This window comes from Lycium barbarum, chromosome 4 (genome assembly GCF_019175385.1).
Source record: "Lycium barbarum isolate Lr01 chromosome 4, ASM1917538v2, whole genome shotgun sequence".
In the NCBI taxonomy this organism is placed as follows: Eukaryota; Viridiplantae; Streptophyta; class Magnoliopsida; order Solanales; family Solanaceae; genus Lycium; species Lycium barbarum.
Window position 1 is genome coordinate 144,372,114 of NC_083340.1, and position 10,361 is coordinate 144,382,474.

At 34.5% G+C, this 10,361-nt stretch overlaps 1 protein-coding gene across 1 annotated transcript; it reads left to right on the forward strand.

The window, feature by feature from the left end:
* The first annotated feature begins 6,590 nt into the window (after positions 1 to 6,590).
* On the forward strand, positions 6,591 to 10,124 carry LOC132636806 (probable xyloglucan endotransglucosylase/hydrolase protein 26). The gene is made up of 4 exons (XM_060353831.1): positions 6,591 to 6,830; positions 7,668 to 7,768; positions 8,616 to 8,809; positions 9,481 to 10,124. Exons 1-4 carry the CDS (start codon positions 6,647 to 6,649, stop codon positions 9,887 to 9,889), a joined length of 888 nt encoding a protein of 295 aa, XP_060209814.1. The 5' UTR covers positions 6,591 to 6,646; the 3' UTR covers positions 9,890 to 10,124.
* Positions 10,125 to 10,361: the final 237 nt, after the last annotated feature.

Consider the following 10,361-nt stretch of genomic DNA (forward strand, 5'->3'; position numbering starts at 1 on the left):
TCAAATTTATTTTAGCAATTAATATCTTATCCTAACAACTCCCAAACATCAAACAAATAACGCGACGACAACGAAACTACATAACCACTAAACATACAACAGAATAAACTAAAATCTTAACCGAAACATAAATTACAGCTTATGAGTGATAAGGTATCGAAGTTTACCTCTTTTGTGTGCAATGAACTGGGGTCGTCGGGGCCTCGGGTCTACGCTCGAACTCGATGAATCCAAATCTAAACCCGATTAAAGTGACTGCAGTTTTTGAAACAGAAAAAGGGAAAGGCAAATATAGTGATTGTTCCCGTTTTTGTTGATTAAAAATGGATGTTTTGTAGGGGGGTTTTTGGGCTCCAAAATCCTCTTTTGTCGATTTTGATTGTCGGTTTCTTGCTCAATCCAGTCCTCTTTTTTTCTAAAAAATGTTGGATTCTTATTCTTTCTTTTGTTTGATCTCTGTTTGATCCGATTTTTCTCATAAACAAAAAAATCCCCGTAACAATTCGATCTCCCTCCCTCTTTATAGAGTGATAAGAGGGGGAGCGTATGAGAGAGAATAGTGTGTGACAGGTGTGGGGGACAGAAAGAGGTGGAGGAGACAGAAGCATGGAGGGGGTGAACGGGGGTGGAGAGAACGTGGGATGGCAGAGAAGGAGAAAGAGAAAGAGAAAGGGAAGGAGAGGAGGCGGGTGGAAAATGAGAAAGAGGAAGAGAAACAACCCTAGGGATTCTTTTGGTTTACTGACCCGGGTCGGGTCAATGGACTGGACCGGGTCAGTCCGAATAACGGGTTGGGGTTAAAATTTTGGTTGGGCTGGATCTGTTGAAAACGTGGGTAATGGGATGGTCCGTTTGGGCTGGCCTATTAATTTAAATATGGGCTGATAATGTGGGTTGAGTATTAAAATGTGGGCTAATTATTTGGGTATGAAAATGATATTGTATTTGTGTTTTGGGCCATTAATTTGGCTAAAAAATATTGGTTCTTCCTCCGCTATTTTAATTATTTTCGGGCTTCTAATTTAATGACTGGTATAATATATATTATGTAAAGACAATAAATGATTAATACGTAGAAAAATAAATATTTTGTAAAGTGTTGTCTTGTAATTAATTTAACGAGTCCAAACCCGAAAAATGAAATGATGACGAATCATTAAAAATTTGTGGTAAAGTAATACTCGTAATGTTAAAAATAAAAGTAGCGAAAATAATAGTAGTGAAAATAAAGTATTTGGCTCGTCAGTTAGACGCCCGAGTGAATAAAATTAAATAAAGGAGGGACAAAATTGGGTGTCAACAAACCTGCCCCCTCACATCGAGGCACGGCGAACAATGCAGTGGAATACGCTTGACAACATATCCGGGCCCGGGCTCAGTGAGGGAAACATTGAGGTATCCACGAGTGGAGTAGTGAGAAACTAAATGCAATATAAAATACCATATATTTCCAGAGACTCAATAAGACATGTCGAATGACAAATCGAAATAATGAAATCGGACAGAATCATAGTAAGTGTATTTCGGATGTCATAATAAGTTACGGAGAAATAATCTTTCTGAGGTCGCTTCCATATTCCAAAATAGTTTACCAAACTCACGGGATCTATTAAAACAATTGTCCTTTAGTAGCTAGAAGGATAGTTAAAACGTTTCATTTTACATGGCTTGGAAATAAGACATTAGTACAATAAGAGACAAGTCGGGAATAGTGGGCCCACCTCGGGTCAAATGAAGCGATGGGAGCAAATTTCGTATATTAGGTCTATAGAGTCATCCATGGAGGTCCTAGGGACATTCCCTAACTTTCTAGGCAATTTGTAAAAGCTTACACAATTCTTTCAACAAAACATACAATTAGGATTCAATTCTATTGAATGGAAAGAGGACATTTTCAATCTCGAGTTTCTATGAATAGAATACTTTCCGAGGCTCAATTTCAACCCTAGTACACCTAAGACATGCCAAGAGAAGGAAAGAGACAGCTTTACATACCTTTTTCGCCCTTTACGCTAGTCCAAATTCAAATCCCGTTTCGTCCAAACTCTACAATTGGTCACATTTACCAAATATTAACCATAAGGCTTCAAGAATTTCATCTTAATTCATAGTTGTCTACAGAAATTTGGGCAGCATCTCCCCTATACATATAGCATCCCCGAGAATTTAACTCGGCCAAAATAATTCAACAACAACACCAACAACACCAACAATCATTACAAAACACAATATAACATAACTAGTCTTCTTTCCAACATAGTGCAATAGCTTTCATTCCAACTTCACATTTTCAATTCAATACCAACATTCTCATATTCATTTACTAATCAAGATCACTCCAATACAATTCGGAAACATTTCATCTTATTTTACAAAATATTCACAAAATATACAAATTTTCCACCAAAACCATAATTCATCCAAAACTTCTAATCTTCAACATACACATTCATAACATATTTCCATCTTCCAATTTCATCAACAATAATTATAATTTGCACCTTAACAACTTCATTTCCATAATATCATAAAATCATCCTAAAATGACATAATCTTCTACATTCCATTTCAAAGCCAACTTAGACCATTTTATCTTCATTTACATTATAAAGATCACAACAACACAATTAACATATTAAACAAGATTAATTCAATCTCATTCCCATTTCTATACCACACGGCCAAACCCAACATTTCCAACCTCAACCAAATTCGTTCAACTTTCATTTTCCAATATAAAGTCCACTACAACTACAACTAGAATACAACATAAAATTCAACTCATCATATGTATACAACATAGCATACACACGGCCACATACTTACATACACACCCACTTTGCAAACTTCCATATTTCCATAATTTCTACTCATTTCCACATACTACAACACAAACAAACCTTCATAACATAATAAAAAGGAATTGATTCTTACCTTTTTCTCCAACCTTCTTCACTTGACCAAGTTGTCAACTTGAGGAAACAAGTGCCCCTTCTTCCAAAATAGCTACACCAAGTTGTAAGGGACCCTTAATTTAGTAGGAAAACCACAAGACAATAATTTTAGAAGCAAGATTTTGAGGGGTGATTTTTTTTTTTTTTTTTTGGTTATGGCCGAATGGCCTTCAAATTTTTGCTCTTTTTGTTGTTGTTTTTCTCTTTCCTTGTTTCTTGAAGTTTCTAATGGATAGATGAAGAACATATGACCCCTTTATCTTATTTTTGCACATGGAAATTAATTAATGTGTGGGCTTGGGCCTAGTGCTTGGCCGGCCACCCCCTCATTTTGGGCCTAAATTTTCATTCAATATTTTTGAGCCCAATGACTTATGGATCACATTTTGTAATTCCCGAAACTAATTTTCGAAATTCCAATTTTGCCCCTAGCCTTCCTCAATACTTCCACATTAATATTCTTTCATAAACAGCTCTTGTGTTAAAGTGAAATTAATTATTACCTTATTCCTTACAAGTCAAATTATTTCCAATTTTCCCGAATACACGAAAATACGGGATATAACAGGTATCCCCTCATATTCCAACTTTTGCATAAAACCAGTTTGAGGGGAATTCTCATGAATGAGATACGGAAGCTGGCTGGGGTTTAAGTAGGTCAATCTCCACTATCACCTTCGCCATGCTTGGTCTAGTTCTACCCCTCGTGGCTAAGTCCAACTCAAGTGGAGTACCAACTGGTTGAACAATTTTCTTATGTAATGCCAATTGTGCATATGGTAAGGAAGCTTAGGAAGTAAAACCCAGACAGAAGCAGTGGCGATATCTTCCTCTGGTTTAAAGTCAGGAGACCATTTTTGAAGCCACATTTGTTTTCCATCAATTTCAATAACCCTTCTATACCAGGCGGTATTAAAGTCAGCCTCATTTGTAAAGTCTAAGAAAACGTTAAAGTTGTCATAAACCCCAATTGTAACCAACCCTTTAACCGCAATCAGTTCCTAAAATTAGAAAGTAATAGCTCTATGTGTGGTCTAGGTTTGAAAAACCTACCTACAATTGTGAATTTGCAGTCTGTGGCCATGACGCCATAGTAGTCAGTAGCTTGGAATAGCACCGCCGAAGCACCATTATGAGAAGATTGAATAGCCTTAGTCGGTTTTTTTTTGCTGTCGCATAAGAGGAGGATCAATGTTTGAGCAATGTTGAATACTTGTTGCATAGGAGACTTTCCCTTCAATTGACTCTGCGAGGATGATTGTAGATGTTAAAGGAGGCTTTTGCCCTTCCAGACACGCCGGATTGGCGTTGTCCAGCGGGTCCATTGGACCGGCGCGTGGAAGAAGGTTCCCTAATGGTATTACAACGATTAGTATTTAGAGGATAGAGAAGAGAGCATTTGGGCTGCGAATCTAGGGTTGAATGAAGAAAATAAATTGATTGTTTATATAAATTAAGTAATTCTCAAGGTCTATGCATATTTGTGAAAGGATCATAAACTACTAGAAATGTGATGGCACCATCCATCAACCAATTACAATACAAACAGGTTATATAGTGGGAAGATGTTAAAATAAGTAATCTACCAACAATCACGGACGAGTTTAGGTAAAAAATATGGTGCATGTGAATTCATGGTCTCTCCTCAAAATTATGTATTTTTATGTACATATTTTTTAGAATTGAATTAACACTATATTGCCTGGCACCCATGTTCCAAAATATTGACTAGTGCACTTTGTTGAATGTTGAGTTTATTTTCCAAAGGAATGATCAATTCCCAGTCATTATTTTCCAAAAAAAAAAAAAAAATGCTAAGCAAACAGAACGTCCAACTGCATTACCCAAGTTGGATTTGGCAAACGAAAGATTTTCTTTTTAAGGAACCTCCTTTTAAATATTTACATTAACTTATTAAACATAATTCAAATCTTTCTCGTGACAAAGAAAAAAAAAAACTGATTTTTCACATTGAAAGTTCCAAGTAATTTAGAAGCAACCCTTGGGAAAGCCTTCAAAAACATGGTGATGAAGCCATACGGGTATATTCAAAGTCAAAGTCTAGCAGGACTTTAAAAAGTAAGCGCTGATTTTCTTTTCCTTAAAATAAGCGTCTCGAAGTGCAAAACATAAAGCTTCCCAATATAGTTGAGATACTTGGCTAGAGATCGAGGTAAGAATTGCACTAATCGAGGCGGAGAAATCTCATCCATATCATCATGTAATTTACCAATAAATTAATTTAAGTTGATAATACATAGCGTATACTTGTACAAGTAATTTTTTATTTTAATGAATTATGCCTAAAAATGAGAAAGACAAAAGGTTTTCTAAAATAAACCTTAGGCGTTGTGAATCCGAATTAATCTTATCAACAAATTCATAACAATTGGATGAAGAAAGCAATGAACTTTTACATTCACGTTCACCCGGCCCAAGCTTATAATCAAAATGGATCATGTTTTCCAGCTTTTATCTGAATCGACCATATTGTATTTCATTTGAAAGTTAGATCACTTCTCCTGTTCTTTTCCTCTTCAAACCAGCCACTCCTAGATTGTTAGTGGACAAACTCGATTTATCACTGTGTTTGGAGTTTGAATCGTAGTTGGAATACTAGTTTTGTAAGATTTGGGTAGTGAAAATCATATATAAAAGATAATCTGACACTGAATAAACTTGACGACATGAGTTTGAATATCAAATCTGATTTTTGTGAAAATTTGGAATGAAATTTGTTTAAACCTGTTGGAAATATTCTAAGGAGATTGTTCATAAAATTTGAAGTTATTTGGTGGAGATTTCAATTGGTTTTGAACAAGAATTGCAATTGAAAACCGCAAAAGCAATTTGTATTTAATTTGTAGTTAGTGACATGTTATACATTTATATGCAATAGATAACATCTTTTCACACTATTACACATTTTTATATAAAGTAGATATATTATTTATGTAGGTATCTAAATATTGTATAATAATAACCATATATATATATATATATATATATATATATATATATATAAAAGAAACTTTAGCTATAATAATATAAACTCTCTCTATATATATGGCTACAAAATATTGTGTTGATTTGTAGTATATTTTTAAAAGTCCCAAATAAAACAACATGGTCTTATTTGACCGGCCAAGTCGAGGCTTTCCAATATTAGTCTCATGCACGTCATTTCATAAACCCCAAAGCCGTGTCCCAGCTGTATGCTTGGTCTTGTTTTGCTAGCTTCCATATTATTCTTCCAACAGCTACCTTAATTATTTTTCTCAATATATACACACAAAGAATATTTTCCATATCTATTATTTATTTATTTTTTCTTCACTTGAACGCCAATTTTATTTTCTCATGGATTAAGCCTGTCTATCCTTTTTTAAGAACCAAAGAATATATTTTCCTTTTAAAAATATTTTTTCCTGCCCCATCCACCTAATTTTACCTTAATTCTTGAAAAAATAACTATGTTCTGCGAGTCCACGCTGATCTGTAATTTTCTAACTAAGGATATAAAAATCAAGACGTGTGGTCAAATAATAAATATTATTCTCGAGGGTTTTTTCTTGGGATGGCATTATTTGGTTACGACTATATATAAAGACCTATATATATGTCATATTCCTAAGAACAAAAAACACACCATTAGTTTCAAGAAACTGAGTAGTATATACGTTTGTTAATTTATGTTCAAAATGGGCAGCTCTCGAGTTATTTCTATGGCTAATTTGTTGATTATTTCAGCAATTGCTTTATTTGGTTCAGTTATGGTGAATGGTATGATGTCAGATAGCATGTACATTAGTTGGGGTTCTCATAATTCTTGGATGCAAGGAGATGATCTTCAGCTTGTCCTTGATCAATCCTCTGGTAAGAAATTCATTTAATGTCATAAGTTTTGTAATAAGGATTTAAGTTATGCTCACTGATAGCGTAAAGAATTTTTGTAGCATATATTAATGTAATTTAATTTATTATAACGGCGACTTATAGTCTTGAGGTATTTGTGGAATTTTCCGTTGCATTCAATTCTCGTTGTCCTCCTTCCATTCCCCTTCGCCTTCCCTCCCCACGTAATAGAAAAAGTTTTTAAACCAAAGCTTCTATTATATGGCGTAATAAGGCCGCTTAGGTTATCTATCAATGCTCTTCCATTAAATTATGTTTATTTGATATTATTATCTTTACTAGTCTTTTTAAAAAAGAATGACACATTTATATATTTCGTTGCAATTTAACTTTAAACTTCTCGTTTTGACATTGATAGAGGCTTTTATATCAACACAAATATTATGACATGTTTAAGATTACAAATTTTAAAAGTTTTATAGTCACACAGATGTTGTGACATGTTTACCACAAACTTCAAAAGTATCTCTTTATGAAATTCCTCCTTGACTCAAACTACATCCCATAAATTGGAATGGAAGGAGTGGTTATCAAATATAGAATTACTTTCAATTACCTTTTAAGCGATCCGATTATATATGTAAATATTTTGGATACGGTTAGTGCATATATAACTTAATTAAAATCTGCTTCATTGACTGCTTAGAAGGTTTTCCAAACTTCTGCCTAAAGGTTTTCAAAACTTCCGCCTGCATATAGCATAATCAAGATTCTATTTCACCCAAATTACACATCATTTTTGCCTTTATATATATATATTTGTCACTCAATAACTGCTGCTCTGGTTTCTATTTTCAGGTTCAGGGGTCCAATCAAAAGGAACATATCTATTTGGAAGCCTAGAAATGCAAATCAAATTGGTACCTGGGAACTCTGCTGGAACAGTCACTGCATACTATGTAAGTATTCAAATGATCATAACCTTTTCTGATCTTACGTTTAAGATGCCTTCAAAATATATACCATTGTCAATAAAACTTGAAAGATTCAAGATTTTATGTAGTAGAATGATTTTGCTAAAATCGCCATCCTTGAGGGTGTGTTTGGTAGCGGCGGAGCTACAAGAAGTAACCATATGAAGAAGTGAATGGGAATTTAACATATGCTATGCACATAAAAAATAGTTTTGACCTTATATATGCAGATAATTTCTTGACGAAAACCTTTGCAGTACCCTAACTTCGACTATGATGTTTTGTATGGTGGAAAATATTGTCCGTTGGTTAAAAATCTTTGAGAAATATTTTCTTTAGAAAAATAAGTTCCTTAAAAATAGGAAATTCACTTCATGATGAGAATAGAGAAAACAAAGTCCAAAGTGACACTTCAAGCTGATTGTCTCCTCAACATCCCATCCACCACATCCTACGCCCACACCCCACGACCCTCACCTCCAACCCCCCACCCTACTTTCGCCCACGCACCCCCACACCCGACCCTCATCCCCCACCCACGAAGTGTATATAAATGCTATTGGGATCATATTTTATGCTTACTTATCAAACACCAGAAAATAAATTAGAAAATCACTTATTTTCCAGAAATATATATATTCCGTCGTGCCAAACAAATCACAAATCCTAAGTGTAATTCCTCTTGTTAACAGATAATTTAGGATGATTTTCTACACAACTATGTATGAATGAAAGACCTGTTATATTTTAAAACTAAAAACTAGCAGAACAAAAATATATAAACTGTTACTGAAGGGAGTGCCTGATAAATTTCTTGTTTTTAATTCCACAGTTGTCCTCAACTGGTGACAAGCATGATGAGATCGACTTCGAGTTTCTAGGAAATGTATCAGGGCAACCATATATTATCCACACAAACATTTTTACTCAAGGTGCAGGAGGCAGGGAACAACAATTCTATCCATGGTTTGATCCAACTGTTGATTATCATAACTACACCATTCATTGGAACCCCACTGCTGTTGTGTAAGTTGAACACTCTTTACCGAAAAATTATATACTGTGTATATAGATCAGATATTACTTTCTATTTGATAAATACACACAGACGAAGCTATTAGGGAAAAAGCTTTGAAAATTTAATCTTGAATACTCTTAGCAAAATTTCTATCTTTACCACTTTTAATTTACGATGGGTCATTAACAGTTTCTTTGGCATGATAGGCAGGCAACATATCTTGATCCAACGGTGGTAGAGAATCGATCAAATGACCTTAAGGGTTGTTTTAGAAGTAGTGCTTTACTAGCCTAATGACTCAAAGCAAGGTTGAATTAAATCCACCCCCTGTTTTAAAACTGATTAATTAAGATCGACCGAGCAACGGCATGCTGTGCGACATTAGTCAGTTCAAAGATGTGAAACTAAAACATGAAATATCCTTCCCTTTTTTCTTTGACTTTGAAGTAAGACAGACTTGTGATCTTCCCTTTTAACATCAAGATAATTGACAAAAGTGATGCTTTCAAATGAATCCATCATTTTTGATATGTAGTACTAAAGTTTCAATAAATATTAAATTTTGAACTCAGAATTATAAAAGTGAAATAGATTCAATAGAATGAGCCTTAAAGGTTGAATTCATCAAGTTTAAATCCGATAACAATTCTTGACTAACTTTTAATCATTCATGTTGCAGATGGTACGTTGACGATATACCAATCAGAGTCTACAAGAACTATCAGAGCCAGGGCATTCCCTATCCGAACGCGCAAGCAATGGCAGTTTACTCCAGCCTCTGGAATGCTGATAGTTGGGCAACTAGAGGGGGCCTTGACAAAATTGACTGGACTAATGCTCCATTTGTAGCCAAGTACCGAAATTTCGTGCCACGGGCGTGTCCCTGGAACGGACCCGTTAGCATTAGCCAATGTGCAGCTCAAACTCCAGAAAATTGGTATACTTTTCCTGAGTACAGTCAATTGAGCTATGCTAAGCAAGGACAGATGGATTGGGTGAGGAACACTTACATGATTTATGATTATTGCAAAGATACGAAGCGATTCAACGGACAATTTCCTGGAGAATGCTTTAAGCCTCAATTCTAACAATGAATTGAGTCCATTATATAGCAGCAAATGAAGTATATTAATATTTTCTTATTTTTTCATGATTTTTTAATGTACCTATTCAATTCTTTTTTTCCCCGTTTTACTAAGAAATTTTACCCCCATTCTTTTTAAAAATTAATGTTGTTTTGGTTGTGATATTTGTTCTCTGAGAGGTTTATGTATATCATTGTCCAAGACATATAATAAAGAAAGTATTTATAATGATGCCAAATCCATTGACTTCTTCTGGCCAGAGGCAGATAGATTCAGTATCTAAAGTTAATAGGTTCAAGGTTCAAAATTCTTTTTTTAAAAAAGGGTTGAGGCCTTGTTCTTGATACTGGTTTTCACCGAAGAGTATATGCTCATGAAAATAACGGGTTCAATTAAATCTACTTCCAACACTCTATTCAGCCAAAAAAACAAAAAAACAAAAAAAAAAGTACTTCCAACACTTCTATTAAAAAAG

What these genes read in the sequence shown, in the direction of transcription:
- LOC132636806 (XM_060353831.1), top strand. Translation starts at nt 6,647, where the DNA reads ATGTTCAAAATGGGCAGCTCTCGAGTTATTTCTATGGCTAATTTGTTG. An exon ending in GAACAGTCACTGCATACTAT is followed by an intron (nt 7,769 to 8,615) that starts GTAAGTATTCAA and finishes TTAATTCCACAG; the next exon opens with TTGTCCTCAACTGGTGACAA. An exon ending in TGGAACCCCACTGCTGTTGT is followed by an intron (nt 8,810 to 9,480) that starts GTAAGTTGAACA and finishes TTCATGTTGCAG; the next exon opens with ATGGTACGTTGACGATATAC.